Source organism: Triturus cristatus, chromosome 2_2 (assembly GCF_964204655.1).
Source record: "Triturus cristatus chromosome 2_2, aTriCri1.1, whole genome shotgun sequence".
NCBI lineage: Eukaryota > Metazoa > Chordata > Amphibia > Caudata > Salamandridae > Triturus > Triturus cristatus.
In genome coordinates, this window is record NC_140582.1 from 30,835,856 (window position 1) to 30,860,738 (window position 24,883).

Sequence of the window (24,883 nt, forward strand, 5' to 3'; positions counted from 1 at the left end):
AACCAAACCAACCATGGCAGCATTAACCGATGTCTGTGCAATGAACTCCCCACATGCCCCTTCCCCCACCCCCACCCCTCCACCTCATGGCATCAGCCTGACAGTAGCTCCCCCTCTATTGGCTGCGGCTATGCCCATATTGGGAGTTAAGTGAGGTATATGCCTGCGCCTGATATTACTGCTGACTATTGGCAGGGTGCCTGACCCCCCCTGCGTGTTCACATCATCTTTCCACAGATTGTCCCCTAGGACTGTCCCTCCCTGCCTGTCACAGGGCCCGGAGCAATCCCCCCCCATTGGACAGCTATGGGTTCCCTCCTCAGTCCCATTGTTTCTTCCCTCAATATGGCGAGTTCTTCTGCTTTGGCCCAAGCCAAGAGTGAGTACCTCCAGGCACATATATGTGGTGCATCATGTGCTTTCCACCGCTTAGTGAGAAGGCGCTTGGCAACTACCAATCCCAGGTCAAGAAACCTAGATGTGACTTTTGTGGCCGGGGTTCTACAGAAATGGTGCAAGAGGTAAGCAGGCCATTCAAAGGGGATGTCACGTCCTGTGCATGCATGTAACTGCTCACTGACTGCGCGCCAATAGGTATGCAGCCCAGGGCAATCCCACAGCATATGGATCAGTCCCGCACCGGGTTCGATCAGTGGGGACACACTGCATCTGCGCGGTGAAAGTATTTGTTAATAATCTCGGGTGTAAGATATGCTCTGGACTATAAACAATTGTATTTGTCTGAATCGCATATTTCTGGGTATGCGGAATGGGCTCTTCAACACTTTTTTCCATTCCCTATGTTCCAATTGGCGCCCTAGATCTGCTTCCCACTTGCGGCGGAGTGGGCCCAGGCTGATCGCTGCATGTGTTCGAAGTGACGCCGCAAACCAGCTGACTAAATGCCTGTGGCTCGGTTCCGTAGACATGTCACCCCATTTGGCAGTTAGTGTCGCAACCAACGATCGATGTCTGAGAAATTGCCCTGACGGTAGCCCCTTGTCTTCAGCTAGGGATTCAAATGGTAGAAGTATGCCATCCCTATACAGATCTCCCAGTGTCTGCACGTCAGCTGCATGCCAGTCCCTGAGCTCAGTATGTGTGAGTACTCCGGGCCCATTAGGGGATCCCTCCAGGGGTGTTGCTGGCGCATAGGGAGTGAGCGCTCTGGTGAGGTAGAGGCTACGGTGGTAGCACCTATATGCCACCGCCAGAAGGAGTGGCTTCGGCATAGTGGCTTTGGTGGCCAGATGAAAGAGCCTGTTTATGTGCTCCAGAGAGCAGGGGGGGTAGTGTGGTCGCAGTGTCATCGCAACCCCTATCTGCAAGCCATCGAGAGATCCACTGCAGTTGTGCGGCCAGGTAGTAATGCTCAAAGCAAGGCGCAGCAACGCCCCCCTGGTCGATCGGCAGGTACAATTTCGCCAGTGTCATTCTATGTCTGGCGTTCCCCCAGAGGAAATCCCTGAGTAAGTTAGTGAGTGTGGCGAAGAAGGATGCCGGAATGTATAGAGGAAGAGTAGTGAAGTAGTACAGGAGGTGGGGAAGGATCACCATCTTGGATAGTGCCACTCTTCCAGTGACCATCAGTGGGAGCGTGCTCCAGAAGTGCACCTGCGATTTGAGTGCCGCCAAGGCCCTGCCTAGATTGCCGTCAAATAGATCCGTCGGTTTACGGTATATCTGGATACCCAGATAGCGGAAGGTGTCCTCCCTCCATTGTACCCTTATATCGTTTAGTGTGTAACCTGGATCTCTGCTTCCCTCTCCAAATGCATAGATGCAGGACTTACCAGCATTGACGTTGAGCCCCGAGATGGAAGTCACGCAATATATCCGCCAGCTGAGTTGGTATATTCTCTATGTCCCTCACGTATATCAGGGGATCGTCGGCGTACAGAGACACCTGGTGTACCGCGTCACCCAGGGGCATTCCATCTCCTACCGTCGCACGCAGCGCTGCTGCTAGAGGCTCTATTGCCAAAGAAAACAGGAGGGGTGATAGTGGGCACCCCTGCCTGGTGCCCCTGCATATTGGAATAGTGCCAGAGATGTATGGCCCCAACCGCACCCGAAATGTTCAAGGGTTCTTATATAAGAGGCCAACTATCTGAAGAAATCCGGGGCCTAGCTCATATCTTGAGAGCACTGCCGCTAGATAGTTCCATTCAAGACAATCAAAGGCCTTTTCTAGGTCTAACACAAGGCATCCCGCTCTGGGCCATGCTCTCACACTGTCTGACGTCACTCTAAAAAACCTTCGCAGATTCAGGACGTGCTACGTTTAGGCACAAATCCATTTTGGTCACTGTGGACCAATTCGGGTACTACCAGTGCTAGCCGTTCTGCCAACACCTTGGCGAATATCTTGTAGTCCGCATTGAGTAGTGCCAGGGGTCCCAGGGCTGTGGGGTCCCTATCTGGTTTCAGCAGGGACACGAGGTAGGCCTCGCGCATTGAGTGTGGTAGCGTGTCCTCCTCTAGAGCTGTGTCGTAGAGGGTGTGCAACTGCTGCACCAGAGATTCCTGATAGGCTTTATAATATTCGGCTGGTAGGCCGTCCGGAACCGGCGTTTTCCCGGACGCCATAGATCGGATCGCTTCCCCAAGTTCTTCTAAGGTAAGGGGATCATTGAGTGCCTCCTGATGTGTCTCTGATGCTATGGGCAGCTGGATGGGCTCTAGGAATCTTTCCAGTTCTGGGCCTTGGCAACGTCTCCTTGATCGGTATAGTTGTGTGTAGTGATCTACCATCACTCTATGGATCTCGCGCTGTGTGTATACTAGGTTTCCCTCCGGTGTACGTATAGCTCCAATTGGGGCGTGTTTACTTTCTTGCTTCAGCAGCCAGGCTAACAGGCGGCCCGCCCTATCTGTTGTGGCATGTGTGCGGTTGTGTAGTTATGGCAACGTAATTGCTCCATAAGTTCCGCATGCTAAGCCCAGAGGCTTTCCAGGTGGTCAGAGTGTCTGCCCCCTCCCTCGCCCTCCCATTCATATTGTAATAGCTGTGATTCCAGGCGGGTAAGCGACTGTGTTAGTTGCTTATGTATGTTCCATGTGGCCCCGAGGCAGTGACCCCTGATCGCTGTTTTATGGGCATCCCATTACACCAGAGCATTACTTGCTGTACCTGCATTAAGTTCAAAATTTGTGAGGACAGCCGTACCAAGTGATGCTTGGAATTCAGGGTCTTCCAGCACAGTAGGCTGGAGGCGCCATGTGGGGATGGGAGGGTGGTCAGCTTCCCAGCTGAGCTGAATTTGCAGAGGGTTATGGTCAGAGTGTGTCCGCCCCAGGTATTCCGATGTTTCAACTAGTGGAAGTAGGGAATGGGAGCCCACCACCCTGTCCAAGCGTACATGCAGGTCGTGTAGCGCGGAGTAGCAGGAATAGATACGTTTGTTGGGATGGAGGATGCGCCATATATCTAACAATGCCCAGTGTGATAGCCAGTTCGTGAGCACCTGTGCGTTTGATACAGCTGATGTCTTTCGGAGGAGGGGGAAGGACCTATCTATGTGTACATCGAGTACCGAATTGAAGTCCCCACCCAGCAACCAGGGGAGTTCAGCATAAGGTGTCAGTAGTGAGGACAGCTGCGTTAGGAATGACGGCTGATCTACGTTTGGGGCATATATCGAGCCTAATAATATTGCCTGACCATTAAGGGTCCCCGCACCAGAGTATACCTGCCGTCGGGGTCAGTCACCACAACCTCACAAACGAAGGGGGTGCCCGCTCTCACCCAGATTAGTGTGCCCCTTGCATGTGCAGAGTACACTGTGCCATACACCTGTCCTCTCCAGCGCTTGCGCAGCTTGTCTAGCTCTGGATGTGTCATATGTGTTTCTTGCAGCAAGGCAATTCCCGCCGAATGCCTCTGGAGGTAGGCAAATATGGAGTAACGTTGCGTGGGTGTGTGCATGCCGCATATGTTCCGCGTAACTATATTAGCCGGTGTCATTGCTAATATGGCTAGTCACTGGGATCGTCAAGGGTGGGGTGTACTGCGGTGTGTGGGGGCCATGGACATGTGCTAGTGTTTTGGTCTGCTGCAACAAAAACAATGATTGAACAAGGAACAACATAACAGTTGGGGCGAACTCTGCGGAATGTCTGTCCAAACCTCTATAACAACGTAAAAGTACAGATTAAGTCAGTGTGTTACCTGAGGGGTCACGCGCTCAGATAGTGTTTTGCTGTGACTATCCCCCCCCATTTCCTTTCGCATATCGTGTGCCATCTAGGTAGTTATCTAGAGAAGTGTGTGAGTCCAGTCGGCCCAAGGTTTAGTGGCATCCCATGCGTACCCTCCCCCTGCAGTGATATACGGAGCTTGGCCGGGCATGTGCGCAGCGGCTTCCGCATTGTCTCCCAATGGGCGAGTGTGGCCAGCAATCTCACAGGCCCACCCTCCTCTGTAACACAAGAGAAGAGCACATTAGTGTAAAATTAACTATCTACTTGCGTGAGCTGCCTATGACAAAGTTCAGCTTGCCAGTTCATTATCCTATGATTCAGTTGGCGGTTTGCGGCGTTACCACTGGTAGGTCGGGGTCATCAGATATTTCGGTCAATGGTGACGATGAGCCACTGATCACCAGGGCGTCACTCATGCAAGTGTCAAAGTGTTCCTCGACGCGTGGGGATCCAATGGTGGTGACAGCTGCTAGGGCATCTTTCCTCTCCCTTCTCATGTTCTCCAGACACGGGGCTGCCATCCCCGGATCTGCGTCACGCCTCGGCCCATGGCGTCTCCGCCGTTTATTCCTCCAGTCCGTTGGATTGTCCCTTTCAAGATCAGAGGGCCTTGTGCCCGCCCACCATCCCATCTCTTCCAACCAGTCCCAAACCTCTGCAGGAGAATCGAAGAAACAGGTCCCTTCCTTCACCACCACTCTCAGCCGAGCCGGGAAGAACAATGAGTATGGTAGTTCCAGCTTTTTGAGTTGGCGCTTCACTGCTGCATAGTTTCTCCTGCGGCGTTGCACTAAGGTGGTGTAGTCTGGAAAGAGCATTACTTGGTTACCACTCACTTTGAGGCTGTCCATTTTGCACGTTTCACGTAGCACTGCGTCCCTGTCCCTGTAGTTGAGTATCCTGAAGATGAACAGGTGCAGTCTAGCTCCCGGGTGGGGTTTCTGCGCCGGCACGTGGTGGGTTCTTTTCACTACAAACTGCGTTGACAGCGATCCGTGAGGAAGCAGTTCGCGAAGCCAGTGCTCCGTGTATTGTTCTGGGTTCCTGCCTTCCTCACCTTCTGGCAGCCCCACCACGGGGATGTTGTTGCGGCAGAGCGCCCTTCCTCATCCTCTGCTCTATCCTCCAGGGCATGTATGCGGTCTATCATGTCCTGTAGTGCAGCTGCGTGGCTTTGAGTGATAGGTTGCAGATCTATGAGTGTTTGGCCTCGCTCTGTGACCTTTTCGGCCAGTTTTCGGTGGTCTGCGTGCAGTAGTGTGAAATCCGAGGTGACTATCTATCCGGGTCTCCAGGGAGGTTCTGGTGTGTTCCAATGCAGCGCCAATTTACTCTACCGCAGGGCGTACTGAGTCCATCTTGGCTGCCAGGGCTGTAGTCGTGGGCTCCATCTCTCCCTCAGCTCCCGTGCGCGTGGGATCCAGGCTGCTCACGCGTAGAGAACCCTGTTGCAGTTTGGCGCGCATCCGGCCCATCATGAATTGTTACGCCGTGGGCATTCGTGACTAGCCGTTGAGGGCTGCTGCGCTGGTAGCGATACAATCGCGGAAGCTCCAAACAAGTGTCTGGGCACCTCGCAGGTGTGAACCTCTTCAGGTGTGTAACCTGGCAGGGTCACCAGCGGCCAGCCGTACCACTCGCGCCTCGCTATTTTCAAAGAACGCAGGTTATGTTCGTCTGAATACGTGTGTGTCCTTCCTGTAGGACAGGGTGCCAGGATTTACAGCCGGGTGGCAGTTAGCATCGCCCCCAATGACTGGGCCTTATTTACTGGTCTTCCCTCGCAGGTGCCCGGCAGCTGTTGCGTCAGGGCTATTGGTCTGTGCCAGTCAGTGCCTCTTATGTTGCCCTATACGTCCACATGCAAGTTTCAGCCCAGTGTGGTTCATGTGCTGCATTCAATGTGGTCGGTACAGGGCGTGTTGCGGCTTCCGCTGTGCCCCTGGAGAAGAAGGGGGGGGTTCTCTGTGCCCCACAGGCATCCCCGGACAGGTGCCCAGCCTCCACTGTAGTGTAGATGGAGCTTGAATGTGCTGAAGTTCCGACTAGTATCCGACTAGTATCCCCACAGGGAGCACCACACCTCGTGTCACGACTCCTCTAGCTTGTGAATTTCACCCCCCCCCCCCGTAGTGGCCCGTCACCGGTGTCCGCCGCCGATGCGGTCTGTTCTCTACGCCTTCGCTCACCAGGTGATCGCAGCGCTGTCACTGCGGCCCAATCGTGCCTCTAGAGGGCCTCGGTTCGCTACCCCGAGGTTGTCCCGCCAATATCTGACTGTCTCTACCTTGTCAGGCCCAGGACTTTCCCGGTGCTCAACAATTCCCGGATTCTGAAGGCTTCACACCGCTTCAGTGGCTTCCATTTCCAGAAAATTAGCGTGTTTCCTACACATGTTACACGGCCATGCTGCCAGTGGTGGGGTGAGGCAGAGGCCCCGCTTCTCCTCTTCGGTGGCAAGGTATCTGTACAGTCTTGCCGCCTCCCGCGCCGCTTCACTGCCTCAGAGGTACGCCTCCCGCCGACCACACTCCTCGCCTCAGCCACACCAGATGGCGGGTCTCTCCGGGTAACGCTGGGTGTTTGCGGTCGCCACTGAGAGACCTCCGCTTACCGCCAGTTGGTCTCGGGGATGTGTCTTCCGTCCTCGGCCTTCGGGAGTCCCCTCCGTTATCAGCACTGCCGCTGCCTTGAACGTTCCCGCTGCCTCCGGTAGTCCCGCCTGGCGTTCGCCACCTCGGGCAGAGTCGCGGGCGCCAGTCATGGCATCAGTCTCTTTCCGCGCTTTGGCTCTGCGTGCGCTCGCTCTCCCTGGGTACTTCACTGGGCTCTGCGAGTGTCTTACTTCGGCATCTCATCGCTTCCGCATGCATTCAGCATGGATGGCACCACTTGAGGATCATTTGAACAGATAATTGGGGGATATCGGCCGGAGCGCTAGAGATTTGCATCCGCCATGTTGGCTGGCTGGCCACGACCCCTGCTTTCTCCCCACCTCATAAGGTCAATCCCATTTCAGAAGCGGGGATTGCAAGGTGGATTATTAAATGACCAAATATGCTATCTTAAAGCCAAACGCACATTAACCATTCCCCCTAGAGCTCATTCCACACGCAAACTAGGGGCTTCTATGGCATTCTTAGGAATTATTCCCCTAGATGACATCTGCAAAGCAGCAACTTGGTCTACACCGCACACTTTCACAAAACACTACTGTGTGGATGTGCAAGCAAAACAACAAGCTAGTGTGGGCCAGGCTGTATTAAGAACACTTTTTCAAACCACTGCAACAGATACAGGTAGCCACCGCTAAGGAGGTAACTGCTGTACATTCTATGCACAAGTATACCATCTACAGCTCATATGCCTCGAACGTAAAATGCTACTTACCAGTATGCATCTGTTCTTGGCATGTAGAGCTGTACATTCGTATACAACCACCCGCCTCCCCGGACACCTCTATTTGTTCCAGTACTATCTTACTTAGATACATTACACATGAACATCTCTATCTATTTGTTACTAACTCCATCATAACCCTTCATGGCAAAAACAATCTGGAGATGGAGTCGATGCCCATGCGCACTATCGTCCTAAGGAGGAGTCACCTACCTCGTATCTACAAAGACTTCTTCCAAGACAAAAACAAAGTGAAAACATCCGAGCTCAACACCAGATGGCGATCTATGCACAAGTATACCATCTACAGCTCATATGCCTCGAACTAATATTTTGATCCGTTATTTCAGGGCCCCTAAAAGGAGTGGGACCCATAGGCCGGTGCCTACGTTGCCTATTTGGTAAACTGGAACTGGATAAAACCATGGATGCTGAGAATACACAACTATGATTCAGTTGACAGTTAGTGGGTTTGGTATCCTTTATCCTAATCTAATTGTTTTGGTCACTGACCAACCACATGTAGACGTGTACACCCTTTTGCAGTATCAGTAAGTACCCATGCACATATTTCAATATACAATGTATACTAAGAGGGATGATGTACATTTAATAGAATGTTGAATGCAGGACCCTGTCTTCATAACTGAAAACTTCAATGTGCTTAATATAGTAGCTTCCAATCACAGTGTTCAGCAGACAGAAGAGGACATCCATATTTTTTTCTTGAATATCATGCACAATATATGTGATTTAAATTAAATTGTGGGTGAGTTTCACAATTTTGATTCAAGTGTGGACACTGAGCATCCAGGAGAGAAGAAACTTGGATTTAAGAAGGAATCCAGAGATGGAATGCAGAATCCATACTAGAGTGTAGGGAATCATTTTCTTAAATTTATATATTTCCCTGCTTGTCGTACAATGTTCAAAATCTACGAAAATATATAGAGTGTCTCTACTGAAGAAGGCAAGCCAAAGAAGAGAGGGTCATGTGATCGTCCTTTCTAACTTCCACTTCCTCAGGATGACCACATGCTGTTCTGCTTGCAAACTCTGAATCAGAATGGACCAGGATCCCGGAAATAGAGTGGTACCCCAACTCAGTCTTGCTTCACCAGACCTTTTGGGCATAGTGGTTACTCTACACCATTTCATGGATAACTTACCTTTCAGGAGTCAGAAATGAAAAAGCCTACAGGTTTTTTTTTTCAATTAAAGTTTCCAGTCGACTATTATGGGATACATGGGTCAGTGGACTTTTAGTGAATGCCATTTCAATATGTTTTTGTACCCCAGAGCCACAAAAATGACGGTAACGATAGAAAGTGTAACATGTTAGCTTGGGCCTCCGAAAGCATCATATTCCAGTTTGAGTCTCCTGGACCGTTTCATGTATACACTGGACCTTACTGTCTCCATAAGAAGCCACCTGAGCATCTGTTAACGTGCATTAAGTAGGCGGTCTTTGATCAAATACTCCACCTGTGGGCGTGCCTTGATTCTGAAAATCGAGTTCCCTAAGACTCAAAATTTCATAAGAGAAATGGGTGCATTGAGAAGAAAATCATGTTGGCCCATAATATATGTGCTGGTGATTTCATAATAGAAGCGGGGTATCATGATGAAGGGAGATTGGATACATTATTGGTTTTGTGCTCTTAGTACCGACTAGCGTTTGTCACTGCATGCATGTCTTTCTCACGGTGCCTCGTTTCAATCACCTGCAAGTTATTAACGCGCAAAAATGTACATCCTCCATAAGAAAGACGATCCTAAAACTGTGATTGACGGTAAAAGCGAAAGAGGATACGTGCCTTGTACATTGCAATGCATTCCAGTGAGAAGGCTGGAATGCTTGGCTTGGAACCGTTTCATGAACAGTTTAACTGGAGCTGCAGCGGAACCCCCAGAAAACAGATGTCACCAAAGTATGTTAAACACGTGGTGCACAGAGTCCGTTTCATTCTTTCCCTCCCCACCCCGTCCACAAGCAGCTAATATTAGCAAACATAAAAACAACATCAATAGGCCACCCAGCCCCAATTCTGCAATAACTCACCCTGCACGACCCCCCAGGGGTACTGCCGGGCCTTCGCCATCTTGTTACCAATCTTCACTTCTTCTGCGCTGCCGACAACAGCAAACGGGAGATGGACCTGCAGGAGAGGAGAAGCAAGGGGAAGGATACTCCTTTACTTAGTTGGAAGCTATTTGTTGCACACACTAGGATGTATGCAGACTCTGAAAATACGCCGCACTTTAGGTATTTGCACCTACGTCGCAGTCATTTGGTTTTGGCCAAGCACGCGTTTTATTTACGCTCCCTTCAGCTGTACCCACCGGCTCGCAGTAGGCCAGATGTGTTTTTAGGTCTCACCTGACCCAGCGCATGCGCTGGACTGGCGAGACTTATTAAGAGGGCTCCAAAAAGTGCTACCAGGCCAGCCTAGAGCTACAGTGCATGTGCGCGATTAATTTCACTTTTGCGGCCGCTTTGATGTTTGATCGCGATCACTTTCACGCCGCTTGGCATAGCCAATAGGTCTCGCTTTTGGGACCTTATAAGTATTTAGTTATGCAACTGTTGCATGGCTAAACACTTAAAAGGTCCCAAAGGCGAGACCTATTGGCTATGCCAATGCTTGTTTAACGTGTTGCCTACCAGGCAGCTTTTAGCAGTTTAGTTAGGAAAGACGTCATGTGGACCCCATAACAAAACTTACAGTGGGCTTAAAGTGCACCCATTGCTTAACAATGGGTTGTTTATTGTCACTGTCATTTGGTAGCTTCTTACTCGATGGTTTGCCTTCCTCCTTTTTGTTGGTCCAACCCTTGGAGCATAGTCTCTTTACCACACTTTTGATGGACAGATTTGTATCTTTCATTGCTCACATGCAGAGAACTATTATATTTGAATTTGAGCACTCCATGTGAGTGCATGTGTTTTCAGAATCTCTCTATTGTGTGCTGTTTCCTCCTCGCCCCCTCCAATTGCCACACAACCCTCCCCAAATGCTGCTTGATACAGCCTTCTCCCCCACTTGCACTCTCTGTCATGACCTGCTTTTTTTGTTCCGACTCACCAGTGACGGCTCTTCCGCTAAGGTGCAGGACCCGCCAACTGCTTTCAGCAGAGGAGATAAAGGAAAAATAAAATGATGATAATTCCTTCTTATTATCATTGTATTTGTTCCCGCTGATGCATCTTTGTGGGGCGGGGCTGCTCTTCTCTCAGAACAGGGGGAAGGAGTGGTGAGCACTCTGTAAGTGCGCAATGACTAATAGGCTGGCCCGAACAGTCATGTGTACTTTGCATGTTCTTCCCCCAAGCTGCATTACAGCCTGGGTGGAGTACATGCCCAGGCTCCCCTGCCCTGGCTGAGTGCCGAACCACGGCTCTCAGACCAATCACAACGCTGCATTACAGAGTTGTGATTGGCTTAGGGATGCCTGGAAGCCAGGTCTTCCTGTTCTGGGGAAAAGAAGGGAAGACAACGAGGGAAGAGGAAGAGAGAGATGTGGCAAGGAGGAAAGTTTTATTTATTTTTTCCTTTACCCCCTTCCCCCACCCGCCACCCACGATCTGTGCCAGCTGCCACTGGGCACAAGTAAGGAGAGTGAGTAGAAGAGTAGGAGGAGGGATAAGAAGGAGAGTGATGAAAGAAATGCAGCATTATACACAAGAAGCAGAGTAGGGAGAGAGCAGTACATGCCCAACCAAGAAAGCAAAGTGAACAGGCAAAGATGAACAGAGCACATACCAGTGTAATTAAGAAACAGCACTGTATTAAGGATGGTTACATTTCAAACAAGTGATTTCAATATTAAAAAATATTTTTTTATCACTCTCTTTGAGGGCATAGATATGTTTTGGGGCATGGTCATGGGAGGTTTTTTGCATCTGTATTTAAATATTGCGTGGGTGTGTACATGTAATTTCATTTATATAGCACTTACTGGGTGTCAAATCGCTTTTCGGCGAGTAGCACGCTACTCTGGAACCCAAAAGAATTAGTGGTGAATTAGTATAGGGAAATATGAATTTGTTTGAGCAGTGGACATGCGGGTCTGTTACATTGAAAGGAGAATGGAGGAATTGAAGAGGAAAGACTGTAGAAAGTCTTTCCTCTTCAATTCGATTATTGTAAGGAGGGATACATGAGGGGTTGTTTGGGAGATCTTAGTAGTAAAATGAGGTTTGGGTGATGCAAGTAGGGATAGAGGATTGAAGAGTCTAGAAAGGGTTATTCTGGAGATTATAGTAGGAGAATGAGGTTTGGGTGAGTCAGAGAGTGAAGTTAGAGGATATATTGAGAGAGGATTGTAGATTTGTATTTATTACAAACATAGCTAATGGTGAGAAATGTGAAAAATGCCACTGTTGTCTTTAACTCCACTTCTATAACTGCTACTTATTTAATTTAGAAAGTTTTATATAGTGCGAACATGACCCTTGCGGGTATCAGAGCGCTTTTCAATAGTTCAGAGACAAATAGAATCCATTATATAATTGATTTTTTGTACACATGGACGGAAAGAAAACATACATTCCGAAAAGTTCATCTTCAATTAAAGTCATTGCTAAAAAACAAAGTACTCACGCATAGCCAAAACCTCAGAAAAGCAGAGAGAGAGAAAGCAGATGGACACCTTTTATCTGAACACTTGGTTAACGATCTCCTTACAATTAAAACAAACATTGGCATAGCCAATAGGTCTCGCTTTTGGGACCTTATAAGTATTTAGTTATGCAGCACAATATCCTATAACTGTTGCATGGCTAAACAGTTATAAGGTCCCAAAGGCGAGACCTATTGGCTATGCCAATGCTTGTTTACTTTGAGTGTGTACTTACACAGACCTCGTTCCAGGGTGCCAAGCAGAGCTTCGCTTGGATGACAGCAGTATGTGCCTTCTCAAGCTTGAGACCAGAGCAGCACGCGGCCTTTTGGAAGAGGAGAAAGTGTGTAGGGGAAGGACTCAAATACAGATTGGGAAGTAGCAACGAAGGAGACCTTAGAGGTATACAAAAAGTATATTTAAAGCCAGTAGGTCTCGCTTTTGTGACCTACTGGCAGTGCCAATGGCTTTTAGCAAGACTGCCTAACATCTGCGCTGTGGTAACATGATGCCGTGCAGCATGGTAAAAGTTTGTTTGAATTCTTTTATTTATTTTTTATGGAGTTTTTTAAAATTTCTTTTTAGTTATTGATCCTAGTTGGTTCGGTAAAAAAAACTAAATAAAATGTGCATTTTTTAAAGTGTGCTGGAGGAATGAGCGGAGACAGCCTGGCGGAAGTTTTGATAAATGTTAGAATGGCGAAGGAACACTGGGATGTTGGGGGGCATGGAAGGAACACTGCAGCAACACAGGAGGGTTGGGACGGCAGGAGCTAAGGCAACGCAGGATTTGGGAAGCAAGAGAGAGAGCGCTGGGAATCCATGGCGAGATACACACAGGTGAATGAGTGCAAAAGGAAGGGGAGCAGCAGTCGTGCAACAGAGAGTGACACAGAGGGGGGCGGGGTGGAGACATTCAGGCTGGCAAATGGTGAGCACTTTCGTGGCCGCTTTGATGTTCTCAGTGGCCGCGCGGCTCACTGAGAACATCAAAGCGGCCGCGAAATGATCACGCAGGCTGCCAAATGGTGCGTGCGCCCGGCGCACATGCACTGTATTTGGAGGCCTGAAAGCACTAGTTTGCACTTCCAAATCCCCCGTTTAGAAAAGCTCTCGTGAGAGCAGCGCTAAAGCACTGGCTCAGGCGAGACCTAAAAAACAGTGGCCAGTGCAAGCCAACTAAAAAATAGGGTAAAAAGCAAAATGTTCATATTCGATCTGACACCACTGCAGTCCAAAATAAAACAGGGATAACATACATAATTTTCGTGCACAATACAAAAATACATGGTGGCATTATTTATAAAATTATTTCTTTTTGGGCGAGTTAAGTTGTCGGTAACAGCAAGGAAACACTACTGTAGCCAGTGGTAAAAGCTGAGCGACAACTAAGGTTGGAGATAAAGACAGGAAGTATGAGTCATGTTTAGCAGTGAGAGCAGGGCGAGTGAGCTGCAGACAGGGGTAAAAGCAGGGAAACCGGCAGAAGTTAGTGGTGCTAGTAGACGTAATCCGCTACGGTTTAGTCGTGACAGCAGGGAGAGCCAGATGCAGTTAGTGGTAAAAAAAATGTGGCCCAGCTTCAGTTAATTCGAACAGGAGGGAAACTGAGCTGCAGTCACTGGTAAGAGCAAAAATATTCAGCTATAGTCAAGTGGTGAAAGCCTAGCATCTTGGCTGTAGTTACAGGTGAAAGCAGAGAACCCAGCTGCAGTGGAAAAAACAAGGCAACCCCGCAGGAAGTAGGGATGAGAGCAGGTAGACCCGGCTGTAGTCAGGGGCAAAAGGACAGAGACTTGGCTGCAGATAGTAGTAATAGCTAAAATACTCAAACAGTTTCGTGGTGAAATCAAGGAGACCCTGATGCATTTAGTGACAGAAGGTGGGACATGTGAACTTTAAAGGCATGGAGATCCAGCTGTGGTTAGTGGTAAAAGCAGAGCCAGACAACTGCATTTAGGGGTTAAAGCACGTAGTCCCTGGCTCGGTTAGTGATAAAAGCAAAGAGAACCACCTACAGTTAGTGGTAAAATATGAATACTTGAATGGTGTATGGACATGGATGAGGCCATGGTCTCAGAAAAAGCTGCGTATGTAAATCGAGGCTGTCCCCAAAAATGGGGGAGAATATGGGGAGCCTGGAACAAGTATAGGGGCTTTATATGTGACCCACCTGAATTGCCAAATGAGGACGTTTCGGATTGAAGTGGGGAGGGAACGTAAAGAATTGTGTGGATTGATTAATGTGATCCATTATGTACTGTTTGTAACAAGGATATGCATACTATTTAAGAGTACTGAACCAGCAAAATGCAATAACTGTTTCATGTATATGACTTTGCTATGCCCTAACTTTAACCTCTTCTGTGCCCATGACGAGATAGTCTCGTCATGGAGCACGGTCGCGCTGTGCCCATGACGAGACTATCTCGTCATGAAACCCGCCCACTAATGAAACGCCCGGCACAGGAGGGGGAAAGGGCGTGGCACAGAAGGGGTTAACAAAATAAAAAAAAGATTTAAAAATAAAAATAAAAAAATAAAAATATGAATACTTAACTGCAGTTGGTGGTAAAAATCGGGGCGATCCGGCTCTCGTTAGTGGTAGAAGGCTGGACGAGTGAATATTGTTGAAAACAGGGAGATCCAGCAGCACTTAGTGGTAGGCGGGAGGCCTGGCAGCAGTTTGTGGTAGAAGGAAGGAGGACTGCACATCGGTGAAAGCGGGAGTTCGGGCAGCAGTTAGTGGTAGGGGTGAGGCCCGTCAGCATGCTAGTGGTAGGAGTGAGGCCCAGCAGCATGTTAGTGGTAGAAGGAGGAGGGAGAAAACACTGATTCAGTGAAGATTAAAACATGTTCCAAATGTGAACCTCCCAATGGGTCATCTACTAGCTGGGAGTCCGTGGATTATGACTAGAGCATGTTTCCATATATAACACACCAGAACAACGGCCAGAGAAGCACACACTCTGGAAGAGCACCTCAGCAGGTGCCAGAAGTGCTAGAGTTTAGATGGCAATAAGAAAATACGCTGCAGGAGATGTGTCGCTACTCACTGAAAGGCGCTGGAGGCAGGCGGACCCCGCTGGGTCTCCCAAGACTTAGGCGGGGGCTGCAAGGCCATAATTGAGTTACTGTTCCCAGCACGACTGCTCTGGGAGTATTGGTAAATACAGAAAGAAGATGGACTACCCTACGCTCCTTGCTCGCTGTTTCTGCGCGTGAGCATGGTGTTGACCTGGAGCACCCCGCCCCTCCTCCTAGAAGTGAAATTTGCAAGTACAACAACAAGTAAAATAAAAACAGGCGCCGTGATCAAACATGAAGTGAGGCGCCACTGCATATATAAGTTATGCATGCAGTGCACTGCGAGGGCATCTGATAATATGAGGTAGCAATTTAAAAAGGCTTGGGAAGCACGGAGCTGCTATTGGTAAAAGCAAGAAGTGCATTAATTGGTTGTTGAGACGAAACCGGGACTCGAACTGCCGCAATGGGAGAGAAATGCTTGGACGAAAGGGAGAGATAGTTTACGATGCACCAACAGGTGGGACTCTTCGCCTGAGGCGCATAAGGTGAAATGACTGCACACTACAGACACGCGCAATACATCTAAGCACTCCATGTACACGAGCGAGGTACGCAGACAAAGTGCATTCAGGCACGCACACGCATAAAGAGCTCAGTACACAATCATGCTCACTGAAAGCAAGCACTTATTGCCAGGACACAAGTCCTAAAACAAGTGGTGCTCAGGAGACAGCAGCAAGGAAAATGGTTAAGAATGGAGGAGGGGTGCGCGATGAGAGGACCGGATAGGACAGATAGATCCTAACTGCAGGAGGGGGCTGATTGGGGGACGAGAGAAAAACGAGCTGCTGAGCGCATTCAGAAAGGCAGTAAATTGCTTTGCTAGTCTGAAAGAAAATAAAATAAAAGCAGCGCCGTTCAGGCAGGATAAAAACAATTAAGAAAATAGTGCTCACAGACTTTAATTAAAACATCCAGAGTAACAACACATGTAACAGGGGCAAGCCTCATGGGAGGGTACAACAGGAGAAAAGGAGGTCGTAAGGAGGGACTACTAAGCCTATTGACAAATCAAAAGCCACCATTTACAAAGGACACTAATAGGAGGCAATTGAAAAGATGCGCGGAGCTTAAAGTCCATACCTGAATACAGCATGTCTCTAAGAGACAGCACAAAGGCTGCCTAAGCAAGACCCAAAAAGGCTGAGGGTTATAAAGTGTCCAGTAAGTGAACTAGTGAGTATGGTACAATAACCTATGACTCACTGACATAGTGACATTGTTGACATGAGGACCTTTCAGATTATAAGCACCACTGCTTTATTGCTGCTGATGCAGCGAATAAAGTCTTGAAACATCAGCAGTGAATAAGCACTGCAAACAGTGAGCTGAAACACCATTATCGTGGCAGTGCCTCGAGGTCATTTGAATGCATTTTAGTTTTACATTTTTTTTTTTTTTTATTAACATTGCATTTATCATTACAATAGCATCTAATGTCATAATCGTCCATGGTACATATACAGAGATAAAGCGTTCTATGTTTACTTTTCGTATTGTATACAGACATCGGTGAATCAACCCTCTGGGTTTTTCGGACCAAAAAACAAACCACAATACATTCGGTAAGCCTTGCAAACTATGGTGTGATTATTCACTAGTCTCTGACCCCGACTCCTCCTGTGGTGGCTCGCAGATATTTCCAAGGTAAGCGCTCCATTTACCCCACACCCTTGCCCATTTTTGGGGCATCCTCGGTGAATGTATACTGACTTCTCTGCCACCATTGCCATGTCCATGTCGTTACACCATTGGCAGAGTGTAGGGATCAGTAAGGATCGCCAGCGCTGTGCTATATTTCGCTTAGCCAATGTCATGCCTAGCGTTACCCAGTCCTGAGCTATATTATTTAAGTCTGTAGATTCCCATACATTGAGAAGACAGCGTTTTGGTTCTGGGAGTATCGTGACGGTCGTGACTTGTGAGAGTGTGCGCATCACCACTCTCCAATAGCATGCTATCTCCGGACAGAGCCAGAGAGTGTGGTATAGCGTACCTAATTCTCCACACTGCCTGACACAAAGTGGTGTGTCCGTTCGGTTTATTTTGTGTAGTAGCGTCCATGTATAGTATGTGCGGTGCAGGAATTTTAGTTGAACCAGCCTGAGCCTTGATGATATCGCTGCCTCCCTAGGGGACGCCAGCGTCTCCCGCCAGTCTGCTTCATCCATATCGCCCACTTCTACTTGCCATCTGGCCTTCAAATCTACTGTGGGGTCTGGGCGGTTATTCACAATTTTACGATAGGTTTGTGAGATTGCCTTTCTGTGAAGGTGTTCCGTCAGGAGCCTATCTTCTAGTGGTGAGGCTTCTTCGGGCTGTGTTCCTGGTGGGATCACAGACTGAAGTGCGTGTCTGACCTGCATATAGCAAAAGATTTCTGTCTGTGCTAGTCCATAAGTGGCCTGTAGGTGGGCAAATGTGGCCACCTCCCCTTTCTTCCAGAGATCTCCAATTTTCGATATTCCTATCAAATCCCATTTCTTGAAGCCTTTCGTGTTGCGCAATGTACCCAGTTTCTTCGTATCCCACAATGGTGTAGCTTGTGTTATCACACTCTCCCATCCTAGTGCTCTCAGTGCCTCAAACCAGATGTGGATCGTATGTGCTGTTGGACCTGTGAGAGTGTTTCTGTTGACTCTAATATAAAGTGCTCCCATAATCCCGTGGCGTCCAGTAGATGCCTATCCATTCGGTATGCTGGATCCTCTTGGGGTATGTGCAGCCATTGGTTGATGGCTATAAACTGGGAAGCCCAATAATATATTTTAATATCAGGGAGGGCAATGCCACCGTCGTACCAACTTCTCGTGAGTTTATGCATGGCTATACGGGGGGGGTTTCCCAGCCCAGAGCAGACTGGTCACTTCTGCATTTATCGCTGTGAAGTATACTGGGGAGACGGGGAACGGTGTATTTTGTAGTGCATACAGGAACCTGGGGAGTGCCAACATTCTGAAGAGGGATGCCCTTCCCAGCAATGTTAAAGGCAGTGTGTGCCAATGTTTGACGTCGCCTTTGAATCTCATCAGGGGTTGTGCAATAAATTGTGGTTGATCGTGCGTTATGAATATCCCTAGGTATTTGAAGCCTGTGTCTGCTATTTGGAGTGTACATCCCCGTGGGAGCCGCGGCAGAGGGCCGTGCAGAATATAAAGAAGTGATTTTGCCCAATTAATTGTGTACCCGGACACTCGTCCATATGCTACTCAGATGTCTAGAAGGCAATTAACCCCTTCCATGCCCATGACGGAACGGTTCCGTCATGAGCATCGGTTGCGCTGTGCTCATGACGGAACCGTTCCGTCATGGCCCCGCCCGCGCTCGAACCCTTCAGCACCGCGGGGGAATTCCCGCCGCGCTGAAGGGGTTAATGTAGCGTGCCCGGGAAGTCAAGTATAGAAGTATATCGTCCGCATACAGCGAGATCCGATCTTTCCAGCCCATTGCCCACCTTAGACCACGTATCACTGGGTCCTGTCATATCCACGCGGCCAGAGGTTTCAACACCAGCGCAAACAGGAGTGGTGATAGTGGGAAAACCTGCCGTGTCCCCCTTTCTAATGGAAAGTCTGTCGATACATGACCATTTACTACTACCTGTGCCAGTGGCTGTGTATAGAGTAACTGAACCCATGCACAGAATTTGGGACCAAACCCCAGGTGACCAAGGACTGCAAAACAGAAGGGCCATTCCACTAAATCAAACGCCATTTGTGCACCTAGGGAGAGAATCATTGCGTCCTCTTCTATGGTGGATCTACGCGCTATAACTCCATGGAGTCTTCTCAAATTGAGTGCCGTGTTACGGTTTGGCATAAAGCCTGACTGATCTGGATGGATCACCGTGGCAAGATGTAGCTGTAATCTTGTGGCCAGTGTCTTAGCTAAAATGTTTGCTTCTGCATTTATCATGGAGATCGGCATATAGGACATACATTCCTGTGGTGGTTTGCCTGGTTTATGTATCATGACTATTGTAGCTAGGCGTTGATCTCTAGGGAGGATCCCCTTTTCTAAACTATCTGTATACATGGCAAGCAGGTGTGGTATTAGCTGGGGTGCTGCTTTTTTATAGAGTTCCACCGGGATTCCGTTGGGCCCCAGGGCTTTCCCCGCATGTAAAGCGCCTATTGCCTGTGTGAGTTCTTCCGGTGTTATATCTTCTTCCAGGGCCGCTGCTGCGTCAGGGGTTAGCGTGGACATGTGTATGTCTTTGAGAAATGCTAGATTGTCTTCCATCGAGGCTGTGGCTGTTGGTGTTTAGATTGTTTTGTAATGTGTCACTAGTGCTTCAGCTATTTGTTGCGGTTCAGCCGTTACCTGTCCTCTAAGCAGATCTGCGCCACACATCTACTTGCCCTCTCCTTCTTTTCTAACCAGGCCAGGAGCTTACCCGCTTTGTCGCCCAATTCGTAGACAGTGTGCAGTGTTTATGTGAGTTTTGTCTTAGTCTCCTCCCACGTGTAGGCTTTATACGCCTGTTGTGCCAGGTGTAACTCGTGCGTTGTCGTCTCGTTAATGTTAGCTATGTGTGCGGCCTCCGCCAAGAATAGTTCTAGTTCTAAATTATTGATGTGACTTTGCTGTGCCCGCTTGTGGCCAGTAGTTAGTGAAATTGCATGCCCACGGAGTACTGTCTTGTAGGCCTCCCACAATGTTGTTGGAGAGGGGACCGAGTGTTGATTGTCTTCAAAATAGTTCTTGGTCACTTTTAGGAGTTCTCTACTGATTTTATGATTTTTGAGGTAACCGGGGTATATTGGGAATATCCTGCGCAGAGTCAGGGTAGAGGTCCCATATGTAATCAGAAATGGAGAGTGGTCCAATATACCCCTAGGTAAAGGTGCGATCTCTTTCAGTCCCAGCACTCCCGATGCTAGCGTAAAAATGTAATCCAGTCTGGGAAGACTATTGTGCACTCCAGAGTGGAATGTATATTGTCCTTCTGTAGGCTACTTGGTCCTCCATACGTCCAGGAGGCAAAGAGCTTCTGCAAACTCTACTAACTTAAGATTGGCACCACTAGGGTCTCTAGGGGGCATTCTATCTACGGAATCATTCATGGGGGCATTGAAGTTGCCTCCCATTATTAATACCCCACGTGGGAGTGTAAGTAGGAATTTCCCCAGATCTGTGAAGGCCGTCTGATGTAACGTTGGAGGGACGTATACTGACACTATATTATATATTCTACTGTCCCATTGACATGTTATTGCTGCAAATCGCCCCTGATCATCCTTGTTGGTCCCATTTATAATCAATGGGAAGCTAGGACCCCCACCCCTCTGGAACCGGAGGTAAAGTGCACCACAATTTTAAAGCCCCATCTGTGTAGGGCCTTACAGGTCGTCTCCGTTAGATGAGATTCCTGAAGGAGGGCAACCGCGGGGTTTCTACGTCGGATATACTGCAGGACTAGGCCCCGTTTAGTTTTATCTCCCAGGCCATTCACATTCCATGATATCACTCTCAGCGGAAGGCTGGACGGTGTTGCTGCCTGTGTCTGGGGGTTTAATTCACCGATCTCTGAGTTTGTCTGTGTCATAATAGTTCGTAAAGTTTATCAAGTCTTGCACCATCTGTGTAATATTTCCTAGTGTGTCGTCTAGTGTGACCTCTGTGATTGCACCTTTTAACAAAAATAGAACAAAAACTAATACAAAACCAATTAACTGTGTCCATCCCTCCACCCCCTCCCTGCACTGCGGATTTAAAACTACCTGCCTCCCCAACTCAGCAGAGTGCTTTAATCCCATAACTTTGTACTTGCGTAAGGGGAGAGAGTAACTCCGAGTCCCCCGCACATTCCCGTCATATCTTCATTGTCCATTGCGAACACCCTGTGTCCTCGGATAGTCCGGCCCAGGCTTCAAATGTCAATTGGGCCATCGAGCGCCAGTTGTAGAGGAGGTCCCTCAGTCCATGGGGTCTAAAATCACAACAACAAACTGGGGTTTGGGGGTGCCGCCGAGCTCTTTGCCGTGGCCAGTTTTCGGCCGATTTTGTTACAGGGCCGATTTTGCAGCTATGCTGCAAAAACGGCCCTGTAACAAAAAAGGCCCCCAGGGGCCCAAAACCGGCCCCCACCCGTGCGGCGCACCGGGGGATTGCCCGGTGCCCGCTACGGCCAGTCCGGCCCTGCTCAGAGGCCTTTTCACTGCAGGCACTCAAACTCTCAACTCTCTATCTCTCTGAACACTGTAACCAAGGAACAAGTCAATCATATGTACACCCTGTCTACCAAACCATGTTCCCAATGCCAGGGTAATCCACTGTTATTCTTCACCATTATATCATGTGTTGAACTGCTACCTATGGAGACCAACTGGAGTCCAACAGGTCATTTGCCTTCTTTATAACGCCTTCCACTCTAGTGGCCTAGTCGCAGCACTCACCTGAGCACTCACTCTGAAGGGAAGGCATTCTACCATTAATTCATCTTAGTATTGGAAGGGAAGTTGTATATCTACTGGAGGCATTTAACAGTTGTTACAATAATATACCAGTGCATCCACCAGAGAGTAGCAGGTAGAGTGAATACTGTACTCACCTGGGTAAAACATTTATCAGCACTAGATGGATAGATTTCCAAAGACGTACTAACAACTAAACACACTGATGATTTTCTTCACTCATACTTAGCATTACAATACATTGAGCTTCTGTTACTCCTCTCTTAAGCGCACTCACTCTACTGTGACACTTACGCTCATGGTAGCATTGATTTCTGCCACAGTTTCTTCATCTGTCGGGAACTGGTAAATCTGCACCCCATTACTGACCAGTTCACTCATAATCTTACTTTTGAAGACGTGTAGCTCATTTTTTGCCACTGTGTCTGCTTTGGCTATAATAGGAATTATGTTGACCTGTGAAAATGAGTAGACAGAAAAAAGGACAAAAAAAGAAACAGGGTTATATTTCAACAGATAATATTACTCACTCTAAAATAATTTAACTGGTTCCGTCACAAATATTATCATTTGTTCTTTGAAACATTGAACTTTTGAAACGATTGCTAATGTGTGAGAAGAGGACATATAAACTACACTGGCAGCCCATATTGTATACAGCAGAACATGGAGACACCTATATTGTTCGCTGGGTGGTATTAGAGCAAAATGAGTCTCTACCTAATGTTGTCTTAGGTTTTTTTTTAAAACATGTTTTATTGCAGTGTCAAAGTTCCTCGTCAGTAGGTATCCGACATATATCTGTTGTTCACAAGAAAATAGCACATTACACAATTTGTGACATCTACAAGGTACATTTGGTAAACATAATATTCATAACAACCAAAACTTCACACAAACTGTCCCCATCCCCCAATATAGGCATACATCATTGACAACCTGTACACAATGAATAAGAAAGCCAGACAAACTTGCCAAGAAGATGGCTGTTAACGCCCAGTGAAGATAGGCTCTTAAGGGGATTGCAAGGGGAGCTGGGGAAGATCAATACCATGGTAGGTAGCCCATCTAGACCACATTTCTCTGTGTTTTTATGGGCAACCTCATGCCATGTTGTGTTATGTTAATGAATTTCTAGAGAGCTTGTTTATCAGTGGATGTCCTGGCACTAGATAGTTAAATCCAGACCTAAAATTTCCTATAGTAAAAACATCCTTAACATTTGAGCAGGAACCATGTCTTCAACCCTTTCCTGTAAACCAGGTGATGAGATTCCAGTTTCGGTGCCATAGGCAGGGCATTCCATACTCTTGTGGCACGGATGGTAAAACATGCTGCGATTACTTACCAGTAATAGATTTATTCCGAGTTTGTCTCTCACCATGCCGACTCACATAGTGAGGTGCCTGTGCCTCCAAACCCACCTTCCCAACTCATAAAAGTCCCTCCCTGCCCATACCTCTTGTTCCGTACCAAGCCCAAACACCACAGAGTTGGACTGGTCCTAAAAAGGGCGGGGGGGAGGGCCTGATTCGGCACAGCGACAGACGGACTGGTAAGTAATCACAGCATTGCCTCATCGTCACATAGTGAATTGTACCCAAGCCTACAAATGAACTAGGACAACAACACAATGCAATCATCAGTTTAATCGAAAGGCAAAAAACTGTTTACAATACGGAAGCCAGAACCCATGAACCCAACAAATCCAGGACATCGGGACCCTGGGCCAACCTATAACGGGACACAAAGGTGGAAGGAACAGAACAAGTTGCAATTCAACAGATCTCCTTTCTTTGAATGGCATTTAGTTTGTGGTTGATCTGGTGTTTTTTCAGTGCTTATATGTTTACACTGGGCAGGGCTTTTCCCCTTTCAGTGGAATTTTATCAGTTAATATAGGTTTAAACCTAAAACAGAATAGCCTAATTACATATTAGTTATACTCATTTCTAAGCAAGTAAGACACTCAACATGCTCAGACCAAGGGAAGTCCAGAAAATATTTATATACATAAATTACAACTATAACAAGCATTGGCATAGCCAATAGGTCTCGCCTTTGGGACCTTATAAGTGTTTAGCCATGCAACAGTTGTATAACTAAATACTTATAAGGTCCCAAAAGCGAGACGTATTGGCTATGCAAAGCGGCCGCGAAACCGAAAGTAATCGCGGTAAAGCGCGGCGCGCGCACCCGCGCACATGCACTGTAGCTCTAGGCTGGCCTGGTAGCACTTTTTGGAGCCCTCTCAATAAGTCTCGCCAGACCAGCGCATGCGCTGGGTCAGGCGAGACCTAAAAAGTAAGGGCCCAAAACCACACTGCTTGATTATTGATACACTTCGTAAAATACTTTTTGATCATAGAAATTCTTAAAATCTATAAACAAACTTTTTGGGGAAAACCCACATGTAATAGAGTTGTACCAAAGTAATTTCGTACTTGAAGCTGGACAGGAAATCGGTAAAGGAAACTGACAAATAACGGGCAGTATTTTACAGAGCCCTGGGAGCGGATGTCTACCCCTGCTCAAAATGTTAACTGCGGATGGTCCCGCACATGAGTCTTCAGCAGCAAACGAGCCGACTCACACAGATTTTACCTGATTTAGTAAATTCTCCAGGCTTACCCCTTGAATTTAGGAGTAAACCAGAAGTACTACAAGAGTAGCTGCTGCCCAAAGCAAAATATTTGTGAATCGGGCCATATGTCTTCAATGATACTACAGAGTATGCAAGTTTAATTAGGTCATGTGGAAGAAGCCTCCTTCATACATTAAATATCTTGGCTTACGGGAAGAAGCGGCAACCAGTATTTTATCCAACAAAATTAATCTTGAGGAGTTTTGTAATTTTCCAACTATACAATCATCTGAACTGCACAACATGACATTGCTGAAGTTTTTCCATCATTAAACATTTTCGTATGTTTTAGGACAAACATATAATTACATCCCTTTGCAATGGTAAGATAGAATGATGTGCCAAATGGCTAGAGTTCCTTACAGTCAACCGTGACAAATTATAATTGAAAGTTCACCATGACTTTTTATCAATGTCCAAACTACCATCAAAACTCCTAGGCCAGCTAATAGTCCAATAAATAAACCCTTCATACCACGATTATTTGTCACTAACTTAAAAGCTCTGC

General features: G+C 47.7%; 1 protein-coding gene across 5 annotated transcripts in view; it reads right to left on the reverse strand.

Annotated features, from left to right (window-relative positions):
* Positions 1–24,883, reverse strand: part of SEPTIN11 (septin 11) — a 614,181-nt gene that overhangs the window by 170,022 nt on the left and 419,276 nt on the right. For all 5 annotated transcript variants that reach the window (XM_085640963.1, XM_085640961.1, XM_085640960.1 and 2 more), the window contains exons 5-6: positions 22,026–22,187; positions 9,665–9,761 (exon numbers count right to left, since the gene is read on the reverse strand). In XM_085640963.1, the coding sequence (XP_085497089.1) occupies positions 9,665–9,761; positions 22,026–22,187 (259 nt within the window). The remainder of the gene's footprint in view (positions 1–9,664; positions 9,762–22,025; positions 22,188–24,883) is intronic.